A 13379-nucleotide genomic window follows, 5' to 3' on the forward strand; every position below is an offset into this window, starting at 1 on the left:
CTTCCAAACTATACAGTATACAGGTAGTGTTCTCCTCACATCTGTCAAACACAGATTTGTCCGTCGGGCTGCCAGATAGTGACGCGTGGTTCATTACTCCAGAGAACGCCTTTCCTCTGCTCCAAAGTCCAATGGCGGCGAGCTTCACACCACTCCAGCTGACTCTTGGCATTGCGCATGGTGATCTTAGGCTTGTGTGAGGCTGCTCGGCCATGGAAACCCCTTTCATGACACTCCCAACCAAACAGTTATTGTGCTGACGTTGCTTCCAGAGGCAGTTTGGAACTTAGTAGTGAGTGTTGCAACTGACAGGACTTTTACACGCTATCCGCTTCAGCGGTCCAGTTTTGTGAGCTTGTTATGGCCTACCACTTCACGGCTGAGCTGTTGTTATTGTGATAATGTCTAGGAGCAACATCACTTACAGTTGACTGGGGCAGCTCTAGCAGGGCTGAAATTTGATGAATTGATTTGCTGGAAAGGTGGCATCCTACAACGGTGCCATGTGAAAAGTCACTGAGCACTTCAGTAAGGCCATTCTACTGCCAATGTTCGTCTATTGGCAGTAGAATGTCAGCAACTGGTGTGGCTGAAATTGCCAAATCCACTCATTTGAATGAGTTTCCACATCCTAAATTAATATATATATATATATATATATATATATATATATATATATATATATATATATATATATAAATATAAAAATGTATCCATGCGTTTGTCACTTCTAGGTTAGACTACTGCAATGCTCTACTTTCCGGCTACACGGAAAAAGCACTAAATAAACTTCAGTTAGTGCTAAATACGGCTGCTAGATTCCTGACTAGAACCAAAAAATGTGATCATATTACTCCAGTGCTAGCCTCCCTACACTGGCTTCCTGTCAAAGCAAGGGCTGATTTCAAGGTTTTACTGCTAACCTACAAAGCATTACATGGGCTTGCTCCTACCTAGCTCTGATTTGGTCCTGCCGTACATACCTACATGTACGCTAAGGTCACAAGACGCAGGCCTCCTAATTGTCCCTAGAATTTCTACGCAAACAGCTGGAGGCAGGGCTTTCTCCTATAGAGCTCCATTTTTATGGAATGGTCTGCCTACCCATGTAAGAGACGCAAACTCAGTCTCAACCTTTAAGTCTTTACTGAAGACTCATCTCTTCAGTGGGCCCAGGAGTGGGAAGGTGAACGGAAAGGCTCTGGAGCAACGAACCGCCCTTGCCGTCTCTGCCTGGCCGGTTCCCCTCTTTCCACCGCTCAGTCACTGGCTTTACTGGGGCTCTTTCATACCGTCCCTAGGAGGGGTGCGTCACTTGAGTGGGTTGAGTCACTGATGTGATATTCCTGTCTGGGTTGGCGGCGCCTCCCCCCCCCTGGTTTGTGCAGTGGTGGAGATCTTTGTGGGCTATACTCGACTTTGTCTCAGGATGGTAAGTTGGTGGTTGTGGGGGCTGTGCTTTGGCAAAGTGGGTGGGGTTATATCCTTCCTGTTTGGCCCTGTCCGGGGGTGTCCTCGGATGGGGCCACAGTGTCTCTTGACCCCTCCCGTCTCAGCCTCCAGTATTTATGCTGCAGTAAGTTTGTGTCGGGGGGCTAGGGTCAGTTTGTTATATCTGGAGTACTTCTCCTGTCCTATTCGGTGTCCTGTGTGAATTTAAGTGTGCTCTCTAATTCTTTCTTTCTCTCTCGGAGGACCTGAGCCCTAGGACCATGCCCCAGGACTACCTGACATGATGACTCCTTGCTGTCCCCAGTCCACCTGGCCGTGCTGCTGCTCCAGTTTCAACTGTTCTGCCTTATTATTATTCAACCATGCTGGTCATTTATGAACATTTGAACATCTTGGCCATGTTCTGTTATAATCTCCACCCGGCACAGCCAGAAGAGGACTGGCCTCCCCTCATAGCCTGGTTCCCCTCTAGGTTTCTTCCTAGGTTTTGGCCTTTCTATGGAGTTACAGTTTTACTGTGAACACGGAGGCTGTACCTGCTTTAAGTTAGTTTTACTGTGAACACTGAGGCTGTACCCACTAAGATAGTTTTACTGTGAACACTGAAGCTGTACCCGCTTTCAGTTACAGTTTTACTGTGAACACTGAAGCTGTACCCGCTTTCAGTTACAGTTTTACTGTGAACACTGAAGCTGTACCTGCTTTCAGTTACAGTATTACTGTGAACACTTGAGGCTGTACCTGCTTTAAGTTACAGGTTTACTGTGAACACTGAGGCTGTACCTGCTTTAAGTTACAGTTTTACTGTGAACACTGAGGCTGTACCCACTAAGTTACAGTTTTACTGTGAACACTGAGACTGTACCTGCTTTAAGTTACAGTTTTACTGTGAACACTGAGACTGTACCTGCTTTAAGTTAGCCTACCATGAAAAACAACATGAGGGTTAAAGGTCAGGGTTAATGTGTATCTCTGTCTCTCTCCAGACCTGAGGGTTAATACATGACTGATATGTCACTGTTAGTTAGGGTCAGGGGTTAAAGGTCAGGGTTAATATATAACTGATATGTCACTGTGTTAGTTAGGGGTTAAAGGTCAGGGTTAATATATAACTGATATATCACTGTGTTAGTTAGGGGTTAAAGGTCAGGGTTAATACATAACTGATATGTCACTGTGTTAGTGACGGATCACCACCTCAAGCTGAACCTCGGCAAGACGGAGCTGCTCTTCCTCCCGGGGAAGGACTGCCCGTTCCATGATCTCGCCATCACGGTTGACAACTCCATTGTGTCCTCCTCCCAGAGCGCTAAGAACCTTGGCGTGATCCTGGACAACACCCTGTCGTTCTCAACCAACATCAAGGCGGTGGCCCGTTCCTGTAGGTTCATGCTCTACAACATCCGTAGAGTACGACCCTGCCTCACACAGGAAGCGGCGCAGGTCCTAATCCAGGCACTTGTCATCTCCCGTCTGGATTACTGCAACTCGCTGTTGGCTGGGCTCCCTGCCTGTGCCATTAAACCCCTTCAACTCATCCAGAACGCCGCAGCCCGTCTGGTGTTCAACCTTCCCAAGTTCTCTCACGTCACCCCGCTCCTCCGTTCTCTCCACTGGCTTCCAGTTGAAGCTCGCATCCGCTACAAGACCATGGTGCTTGCCTACGGAGCTGTGAGGGGAACGGCACCTCAGTACCTCCAGGCTCTGATCAGGCCCTACACCCAAACAAGGGCACTGCGTTCATCCACCTCTGGCCTGCTCGCCTCCCTACCACTGAGGAAGTACAGCTCCCGCTCAGCCCAGTCAAAACTGTTCGCTGCTCTGGCCCCCCAATGGTGGAACAAACTCCCTCACGACGCCAGGACAGCGGAGTCAATCACCACCTTCCGGAGACACCTGAAACCCCACCTCTTTAAGGAATACCTAGGATAGGATAAGTAATCCCTCTCACCCCCCCTTTAAGATTTAGATGCACTATTGTAAAGTGACTGTTCCACTGGATGTCATAAGGTGAATGCACCAATTTGTAAGTCGCTCTGGATAAGAGCATCTGCTAAATGACTTAAATGTAATGTAAATTAGTTTTTCCTAGCCACCGTGCTTCTACACCTGCATTGCTTGCTGTTTGGGGTTTTAGGCTGGGTTTCTGTACAGCACTTTGAGATATCAGCTGATGTACGAAGGGCTATATAAATAAATTTGATATACAAAAGAAAGAATACACATTAGTATGAATATGTATTTAGGATCATAAGTCTTACCAACTGTTTCCCTCGGATTACGGCCATGTGTACGTTTTTCAGAGAGCCATCGTCATCCTCAAACACCTCGGCTGACCACAGGGCACAGTTCACATGGGTCCACTCGTTCTGCCCGATGTACAGCAGCCTGCCACCCTCCTGCAACCAGACACACAGCAGACGCACAAAGTACTTAGAAAACACTAAGATATATTTCAGTAACAGGGGAACACGACCAAGAGCGGTACCACAACTAATAGCAACTGTTTAGCACAACTTTTACTTACGTTGATGTGATCATCTCCGTACTTGAGACACAGCACACACTGGCGGTTGTCGCTGACGTCAGGCGGTGGGAGCAGCTCAGGACTGTCTTCACGGCTCAGGTCTGAGAGATTGTCACAAACATGAATGTCACAAACACATCAGCGTCATATCCTGCAACTGAAATGGTATCAGAAAGTGTATCAATTGCATACTTAGTGTAGGAGTGTATCCCAAATGGCACCATATGAATAGTGCACTACTATGGTCCCGGGGCGTTGCCCTTTACTTGTGTTGAGTAGACTCACCGTGGAGCATAGGGAGAGGTGGAGGAAGTAGAGGTCTGAGAGGAGGGGAGGAGGTGGGATAGTCTGGCTCTACGTGGATCTTGGAGCAAGGGGCCGGGATGATCTTCTTCCTGAGGGGCTGCTCGGCACGGGCGATCTCCTCGCGCTCCTGCCACTGGGCATAGTTGTGGTCCAGAGAGGGGGGCAGCACGGCATTGGGGAGGAGGCCACTGCTGCAAGACAAGTATAGACTCAGACCCTGTTTGAATTCATCCTTCCTGCCGTGTTAACATTGGATTGGGGAGAGCAGGTTGTTTTCTACTGCATTGATTTCACCATTTATGTCAATTTAGATCAGTGAACACAGTACTTCACAGTAAGAATATTTGAACAGGGTCTAACACATTGACTGAAATAATTGCACAGGTCACACACACAACCGATTTTACCCCAAGTAACTCTACCCCAAAGCAGTGAATTCGGTCGATATTCAAGAGCATAAACGATCCTAAATGTAAACCCATTTCCAAACCGCACCGTTTATCATCTACTCATTTAAGTCATTTAGCATTTACTCAACGACTGACTACTTGAGTTAACAACTTTAATGAGCCAAAATACAAAAAAGTCCAGGTAGCACATAACAGAGCCCATCAGATATTTATGTAGTAGGTCCTGTTTAACTAATATACATGGACTCTAATAATTGAACAATTACTTGTTAGTTTACAACTGTACAATTTATGCTCCCCACATATAAAAACCACAAGACTGTCAGAAAGGTCTGAACCCAAGATGGTAATTTTGATGACTCACATGGTGAGCCTACTGTAGTCTATTGTACCATGTAAGCTGGTACACACAAGTTGAACTTCATGTTTTAGTGTGGAAAACAGCTGTGAGGATTTTTCTACAATATTCACAACTGACATAATTACAATCAAAGAATAACATTTTTTTTAATCACATTTGATTAATTACATATGGAAAAACGTATTTGAGTCAGGCCAGCAGCAGATGAAACAGAAAGTGAATTGTCACATGGCCAAAGCATTGCATTCCGGTTTAGCCCACCGACACAGTTTCGGCCCCAGCTACTGGGCCCAATACAGAAACTACTCGTTTCCTATAGGCTTGTACCATCTATATTATGACAGCACCAGCAGTTAGCTACCAACAGCTGGCAGACGTGTTAAATTGGTTAGTTTAGTGTTAAGTGATATTTCGATGGAAGACACGAGCTAAATGCGGTAGCTTTACAGCTAGCATAGAGGTTGTAAACTAGCTCTTTCACTTACCTGGTGAAACCTTGAACAATTCTCTGTCTCTGCTGGCTGTTTGTAAAACTTTATAAACCACGTTGTTGGTAGCGACAGTATCCACTTTGAAAAAGCAATGTTTCGCCGAAGCCCCCCCTTCCATTGTTGAAAGCCATGGAGGTTCTCAATGATGAAATGTGCCCCGCAGATTGACGAGTAGACGCCCAATTAGCCCGCCTCATTCTTACAAATGTATACCACTTTTTAAGAAGTGTCTCATTTGCGTGACCATAGAGGCAGATACTCACATTTGCATAGCAAGTGTTGCTACACCCTGCTACCACAAAGCTTGGCCATCTTGAATACAAAAGCGGCAGGGTAGCCTAGTGGTTAGTGTTGGACTAGTAACCGAAAGGTTGCAAGTTCAAATCCCCCGAGCTGACAAGGTACAAATCTGTCGTTCTGCTCCTGAACAGGCAGTTAACCCACTGTTCCTAGGCCGTCATTGAAAATAAGAATTTGTTCTTAACTGACTTGCCTAGTAAAATAAAAAATTGCTAGCTAAGCCCCATACTACTAGGCAACAGCTTTTTTTTAAACCAACGAGTATATGAAGGGTAAGCATGGATTTGTATTTCCTCACTGTGTAACGCTGACCGCGGTACGTTGTGTGAATATTTCTGAAGTTGAAGCAGATTTGGAAAAAGACAAACCCAACTTATAGAACAATATTATAGTATTATAGAAAATAAAAAAAAGTATTTTAGAGCTTTCCATTTGGGAACGTTTTCCAAGTTACTATATGCGTTTCTGGCATTGGGAAAGACGCTACATGCGCTTTAAATATTTAAATTAACAATTGGCGGTTGAACAGAGGGACTAAAATGGCGCGCAACCGCAGAGGAGTGTTCAAAGCTCATATATCAAATAGGGACACGGGGTGGCCCCTTTCTCACAATGGAAATGGGAGCATGCACAATGCATGAGCTATGGAAAGATGATATCCAGGCACTGGGGAGCAAGAGGAGAGGAGAACATAGATGGACTGGGCTCCTCAGGTCAGTTAGTGTCATTTGTTTGCACAGATGCTCCCGTGCCTTGTAGGCCCCTATGTATCAGAGAGTACTTGAGAAGTTCACTTAAAATGGGATTAAAACCTTATGGTATGGTGCAAATAAGAAGCCAGCTCTTGATTCATCAAATCTACTGTTACACATGAATTGAGTTAGTCAATATGAATCATCAATGCGACAGGCTAATCTCATTGATATGTTGCTGTTCACACTCACTTGGTGGAGAATTTGTGCGTTTCCCAGAATCGGGACTCCTTGACTTTGAACCAAGGGAACACGCGCTCCATTTGCTGCAACAGAGACAGGGGGAAAATAGATGTTAAAGGCCCAGTGCAGTCAAACTGATTATTCTGTGTTTTATACACATTTCCACACTATGATGTTGGAATAATACCATGAAAGTTAAGCTAATGTCCTTTTAGTGTAAGAGCTATTTGAAAAGACCACTTTAAATGTAAGCCTGTTTTGGTGGGATGGGAGTTTTGGCCTTCCATGGTGACGTCACCATGCAGTAAATTAGTTAGACCAATAAGAAAAGAGTTCCAAACCTCTGCCAATAACAGCTCATTTCCCCTTCCCCACTCAGACCACTGACAGTCATAGCAAAATGCTTGAGAAATTGCTCTTTGCTAATAACCTATTGTTGACCATTTTAATTGAAAACATAGTAAGGTACTTTATTGTTACACAGAAATTATTTGATATTGACATAAAAACAGCTGCATTGGTCCTTTAAAAAAGTTCAGTCTCAGACCTGGGCATTTGTTCAATAGTTGAAGAATGAATATAACTTATGGGTCAAGAGCTTAGCACCACTGTCTTACCATACCCCCAAAATCACTCAAATGGTAACAAAAGAAAACAATGTATAGCTTCAAAATATGTTTATAACCATCATGGCAAATCTTGTGTAATGTCAGTGCATCCATAGCAATGTCTATTAACTGGATAATTACATCTCACCTGACGTTGGGCTGAAATAGACTGAGGACTCTGGCTTTAACAGCTATAGCTGCATCCCAAATTGCACCTTGCACAGAGCCGTATGGCTCCTGGTCAAAAGTATAACCCTACTATTTGGGAAGCAGCCTGTGTCTACCAGTGGATTCAATCAGGGTGAATTACTACTACTACTGAAGCTGAGCAAGTTCTCCATAGGCTAATTCATGTAGGCTATCCTCACCCGGATAAAGAAGGACTTGACCATGCTATTGGCTTTCCTGTTCTCTGGCTGCCCGCCGTCTGAGTTGATGGCCGTCTGGATGATCTTCACTATGTCGTCACTGAACTCAAGCTGAAATAGAGAAAACACCACACCGAGTGACACACTGCCTTCTATCTCATACCTCCACCCCCTCTCTGAGAGTGAACTGCGTTTGAACTGAGCGAAGAGAGTTCCCCAGGGCTGAGCAACCATGCCCCTACTCGGGTGTCTGGATGATGTGGCTGTGTATTCATACACACATAGCTAGTGTTATCACGCAATGCTGGGCAGATGCTGATAGGATGAAATAATTGAAATGGACTGAAACGACACAGTCTGAAAATATCAAAGCTTTCGCAGCGGGAAGTTGATTGAATGTGTTTCGAAGGCGTGAGGTTGTGAGAGTACACGAGTGGGACGTGATTTTAGACTCACCACAGACTTGTAGCGCCCCGCGTCCAACTTCTTCACCACAGACTCCAGGTCGAGGGGGGAGTCATTGGGGGGCGCGACCTCAGTCAGGACTGGGGGGTCTGGCCCCTCGGGGGAGCGTCGGGTGGGTAAACTCTCAGTCTCAGGGTTCAACTCAGGCGGCTTCATCACAGCCTAACGAGAGATGAGATGGGAGGGTTTACATCTGTTCATGTGCTCTCTCCTTACACTTCACAGACAAACAAACAAATAATCTGTAGGGCCAGGTGTTTTTCATGTGACCAAAAATAAACTCTAGGCACTAGTTATAGCTGACATTCCAGGGCCAAGAGGTTTTCCCGACCCCGTCACATGAGCAGGAAAAACTTGGCCAGGTTCTACCAAACAGCCAGAGCTTTAAGTCTTTCCCAACTTGGTCAGGAAAAACCCCCGGCCCTAAACATGCAACACAATATCCCCTTCTCACAGATATCCCTTCTTCTCACCTGTCTGTAGCGGAGCAGGTGTGTGGAGGTGCGGGAATTGAGCAGCGCGGTGAGGACCCGGCGCACCAAGCCCTGCAGCTCCTTCTCCAAGGCAGTCCTCCACTCGGCCGGCTGACGCTTCGTACAGCTGGTGCAGGTGTAGGCCACGCTCTCTGGCAGATTGGACAGCAACTCGTACATCTCGTCTAGTAGTGGGAGACAAGGGAGTAGAAAGGGAGGTTGATGTTTTACACTCATTTATCGGTAGATTCACCGTATCAAAGTGTTGATTTACTTCCATGCGAAGTAAATGACTATGGAAAGACATTTCACAAGTGTTTTTGGGTATATCAACAGAAGTTGAAATTGATAAACACATTTAAGTAGTGAATATACAGCAGCCAAAAGAAAGAATGGTGCAGAGTTCAAATCTGTATCGCTTCATAACAGGAGAGGTGTTGAGAAACAGAGACTGAAAGAGGACATTGTTTCCAGTGAGTCGAGTTGTGAAACAAGAGCGCCCGCTAACCTGTGAGGTTCTCACACTTGGAGTGGACCCAGTGGTCGCATCTCCCACACTGCATCATCTTGCTGTCGTAGTCGTCGTCATCATAGCACTTATCGCAAAGGGGGCAGAAGTTACCTGGAAAACACAAGTCATTGTGTCATAGAAAGCTACTGCACACACACTTCCCTCCAAAACCTAACTCTTTTCATAGTACTGCGACAGATGCCAGGGTAGTGTTCATTAGGGACCAAACAAAACTAGACTGACTGAACGGGCTACCTGGACTTTGCCAACAAGAAACATGTGCTCTTAACTTTTATTTTTTAATATAAAATCTTCATTTATAGTTCTGCTTGCGAGTTACCTTTAGCAAAGAGTTTGGCACAGTCATGACATCGGGAGAAGTCATGTGACCATTGGGCGTCCCAGGCCTTCCCAGGTTTCGTGGCTCCACAACTCTTACAGCGCACACACTTGGTGCAAATCTGGACACAACAAGGGCACAGAGGAGAGACAATTCATGACAAATGAATATGGTTAAACAAAAGGCAGTCGATATGAAATAAACATTAAATGTCTCCAGGGTGTAGTTAGTGTCTAAACCTTACCCTAAAAACATATCCAATTTTCATCCCTACACCTAGCCTTAACGTTTGGGTCTACTTGCCCGAAGATACACTAACAAAAAACAACAACATTTTAGTGCTTGGATGAGGAAGGATGACGTGATGCATACCCAGACCCGTTTCTTCTTGGTGGGTCTGGTGGGATGGTTGGGTCCCAGGCACTCAGGGTGGTAGCTGTTTCGGCACTTCTCACACTCCAGAAGTTGCTGCTTGGGGAAGAAGAGGTGGAGACAAGCAAGTTAGCAACCTAATTACCCTGGCCTAAAACGTAAATCTCTACCTCTTAGTGGAAGACATTGACTAGAGCCAGACAAAACAAGGATAATGATAAACCAAATAAAGTATTCTCAAACTCCCAAACCCCGAATAGCCTTTGTTACTCAGAATCAAATCGTTCGAAAGGGAGAGCCTTACTTTAGTCTTCTGGTGCTGGAGGCCACAGGTATGGCAGAAGCGACAGCGGCGACAACACCAGTTCTCCCACTGCTCCTCCAGAGGGCGCTCAGTCTCCCCCAAGCAGAAGAGATGGAAGGGCTCACAGCACACCTGGCAGAAAACAAACTGGAGGTGGATAAGAGGGAGGAGAGTCAGTGCAGCACAGTCAGTACGGTTGAAATTAATAAAATGGGTACTAAAGTAGGATGTGGCTATAAAACAGGTATTGGACATACCGACAGTATGGGGGGGCTGCAGGGGTGCGTGCTACACCACCGGTTAAAACTATAAATTAACTAAGATGTGCCAAATAAATTATATCCAGCTCAGGGCTCTAGCTATGCATTTAGTTTGCTAACTTGCTAGTTAAGTGGCTAGATCAAGCTTCTTGGTTACAGCAGAGACAATCAATCCACTCCTAGATTAAGATCCATGTTGCTTAAATTGCTTTGGTAATACAGTATACCCCGGTATGAAAAATCAGTATACCGCCCAACCGTAGTCGTAGCCTTTGATATGTCCTATGTTGAATGCTTGAAGTGGGCCCGCTGGTGCTGTCCGGTACAACCCCATGATAGACCAGCGGCATGTCCAGGGGGGTGTTCCACCATGTTGTTAGACGAGTAGCTCACTTTATTCCATTCTTATTTTGAAATACAAAGAAGTGCTCCTTTTCCCTCATTTTGAGAGCAAGGCCAGCCTGTTCTCACCTTTGTTATGTGTGAGTGAGAGGGTGTGCACAGGAGTAGAGAGAAAGAGGCTCTCGTGACTCACCTCGACGTTGCCACTGCTGGCACAGAGGAAGCAGACGACCCGTGGAGTGATTGGCACAGAGGTGAGGAGGCTGAGGCCACCCGTGGCCCACACGTTGTCCACATCATGGTCCTTCTTAAAATCTACTCTGATTCTGTGCACTCCGTCGCTGGGCACTTTCTGCTTGGCGGTGCCCCCAGTCGAGGGAGTGCTCAGCAAGTTTAAAGTACTGCTCTCAGGTTTGGTGGCTAACGGCTTCTGCTGCTAGGGAGAGGGAAGTGGATGAGAGAGGGGTCAGGGATGAAGGCCAAGGGAGCATGCATGGGACTTATGGAATATAAATTCTATATCATTTTATTGTCCATCCAAAGATAGACATTTGCCTTTGGCATCGCCTTACAACAAGGGAACTGCAGAACATACATTTTCTTTTGGTTTGGTGGATTTAGGTTGTGGCGGGACAGAGCGAGGAGTCTGTTTCTTCATTTGCTTCCCTTCGGGTGCTGAGGGGACACAGGTTATAACAGTACCAACAATAGCTACTATGCCATTTAGAGCAAATCAGTGCTTTTCAACAGAGAAATGCAATTATATTATTTCATAGTGTTAAGAGAAAATACAATGGAAAACAGCTATTTTCTAGCTATTTCACAAAGGGGTAATCTTAACCATTACAATATGGCTCCTCCTACCTGTGTCTGTGATAGGTGTGGCCAAGCACTGCTGCTGGGGCTTCCCCTTGGCTTCTGTGGGTGGAGACTTGGGAGCCCCTCCTCCCTCCTTTTTTAGAGGCCCCTGGGTGGGCTGGGGCCTCTGCTGCGGGGGCTGGGGTGTTGGTGGGGAGGGGGAGCTCTGGGGCGAGGAAGAGAAAGGGGAGGAGGAAGGGGTAGGCTGCTGAGGCTTGCGTTCCTTCCTACTAGCAGCACCCGTGGGTGCCGTTGCAAGATGTTTATGGTCTTGCCCAAGAGCGGTGGCGCAGCTGGGGGTCTGGGGGGGCTGGTCGTTTGGGGGGTTAGGATTCTCGGCTGGGGGGGACTGCAACTGTGGCAGCGGCTGTTTATGCTTCTCCTCACCTGGCTTCGGGGGAGGGGTTTCACTCTTTTTGTGAGGGGGCTCGTCCTTCAAAGGGGGTGGGGCCGGTTTGAGACTAGGCTCAGCGCTTGTTGGGTCCTTGACGGGGTGTAGCACCTCCTTTTTTTCTGACAGTTTGTTCTTCTTGTCTTTTTTGCCTAAAAATGCAAAATGATGCAATCCCGTCAATTACACTGAGAACTGAAGACATTGTGGAATTGTGGAAAAAGGCTTTATTAAAGACAATGACCTTTCCCTTGCTTCTGGAGAAAAATCTTGGAAGGCATCCACTGCAAGTTCTGACACTTTCGGACCCTGTGACGTACACGCATACAGTCAGTCACATATTCAACATTGTGGCGTTAAATGAGTGAGACTGCGAAATCGCTCAACTCAACATAACAGGATTCTCATACTTACTTGCAACACTGCTTCTTGATATTGCGGCCCCCGAACTTGGGCTTGTCCAGGCAGTTTGTGCAGACTCCGCAGTCCTCAGGGACCTGGCAGCCAGGACACTGCCCGCAGCGCCGCGACCGCCGCCCCTTCCTGGGCACCGCCCCTCCCTCCTGGATAGTCTTGGTGTGCCTCATCACAGGCTTGATGGGAGGGGACTGGGGCTCCGCCTCTTCCGAACCCGCCACTGAAGATTTGTCTATGGTGGGGGTGGGGAGACATTTGCAGCACACTATGGTGACACTAAAAAGGTCCCAATTGGAAATAGGAAAATGGAAATCACTCTTGAAACGGCGTTCAAGGCCAGAAACATGAAACAGAATAAGGTATGGCCCTTACCCTGAAACGCCATGACGTCATTGAGGTGTTCGGGAGCATTTGAGTATGCGAGTGGGTCATACTTCATTACAAATATTAAAAAAGGGGACGTGCCCATTTAACGCAGATCTTACCATCATTCCCCATGGAAGACAGGATCTTTTCTCTCTCCTCCCACGGCAAGGCACTGAGGGTGGGCATGTCGTCGGGGAACACGGCCCGGTTGCGGCCCAGGGCCACAGCGGCACGACGACACACGTGCTTGATGCGCGGCCCTCGCACCGACGTCTCCGAAGAGTCGCTCTCTTGGCTCTGGCAGAGCAAAACCAACGATATCAACACAGTATAACTTAACTTGGTCGAGTTGAAGTGCCCAAATTCTGGGACTGTATTTCCAAGTACTTTTTAATTAAATTAAAAAGACATCTATATTAACTCTTACAAATCAGTCTCTGAAGGGGCAACTCTAATAGGGTTGTATCGTGGGAACGGAAACAAAATATGAAGCAGACAAAAAAAACACAGCCTTGTCATCAC

At 46.6% G+C, this 13379-nt stretch overlaps 1 protein-coding gene across 1 annotated transcript in view; it reads right to left on the reverse strand.

Moving 5' to 3' along the window:
* Window positions 1-13379, reverse strand: part of LOC124006249 (histone-lysine N-methyltransferase 2A-like) — a 45794-nt gene that overhangs the window by 15569 nt on the left and 16846 nt on the right. Inside the window, 17 exon segments of the mRNA XM_046316138.1 lie at window positions 3714-3851; window positions 3980-4080; window positions 4265-4476; window positions 6792-6865; window positions 7759-7869; window positions 8215-8385; window positions 8697-8881; window positions 9205-9318; window positions 9548-9668; window positions 9920-10015; window positions 10224-10370; window positions 11019-11261; window positions 11421-11500; window positions 11690-12226; window positions 12319-12383; window positions 12489-12723; window positions 12977-13154. Of these exon segments, the coding sequence (XP_046172094.1) occupies window positions 3714-3851; window positions 3980-4080; window positions 4265-4476; window positions 6792-6865; window positions 7759-7869; window positions 8215-8385; window positions 8697-8881; window positions 9205-9318; window positions 9548-9668; window positions 9920-10015; window positions 10224-10370; window positions 11019-11261; window positions 11421-11500; window positions 11690-12226; window positions 12319-12383; window positions 12489-12723; window positions 12977-13154 (2808 nt within the window).

This window comes from Oncorhynchus gorbuscha, linkage group LG19, assembly GCF_021184085.1.
Source record: "Oncorhynchus gorbuscha isolate QuinsamMale2020 ecotype Even-year linkage group LG19, OgorEven_v1.0, whole genome shotgun sequence".
NCBI classification, from domain to species: domain Eukaryota; kingdom Metazoa; phylum Chordata; class Actinopteri; order Salmoniformes; family Salmonidae; genus Oncorhynchus; species Oncorhynchus gorbuscha.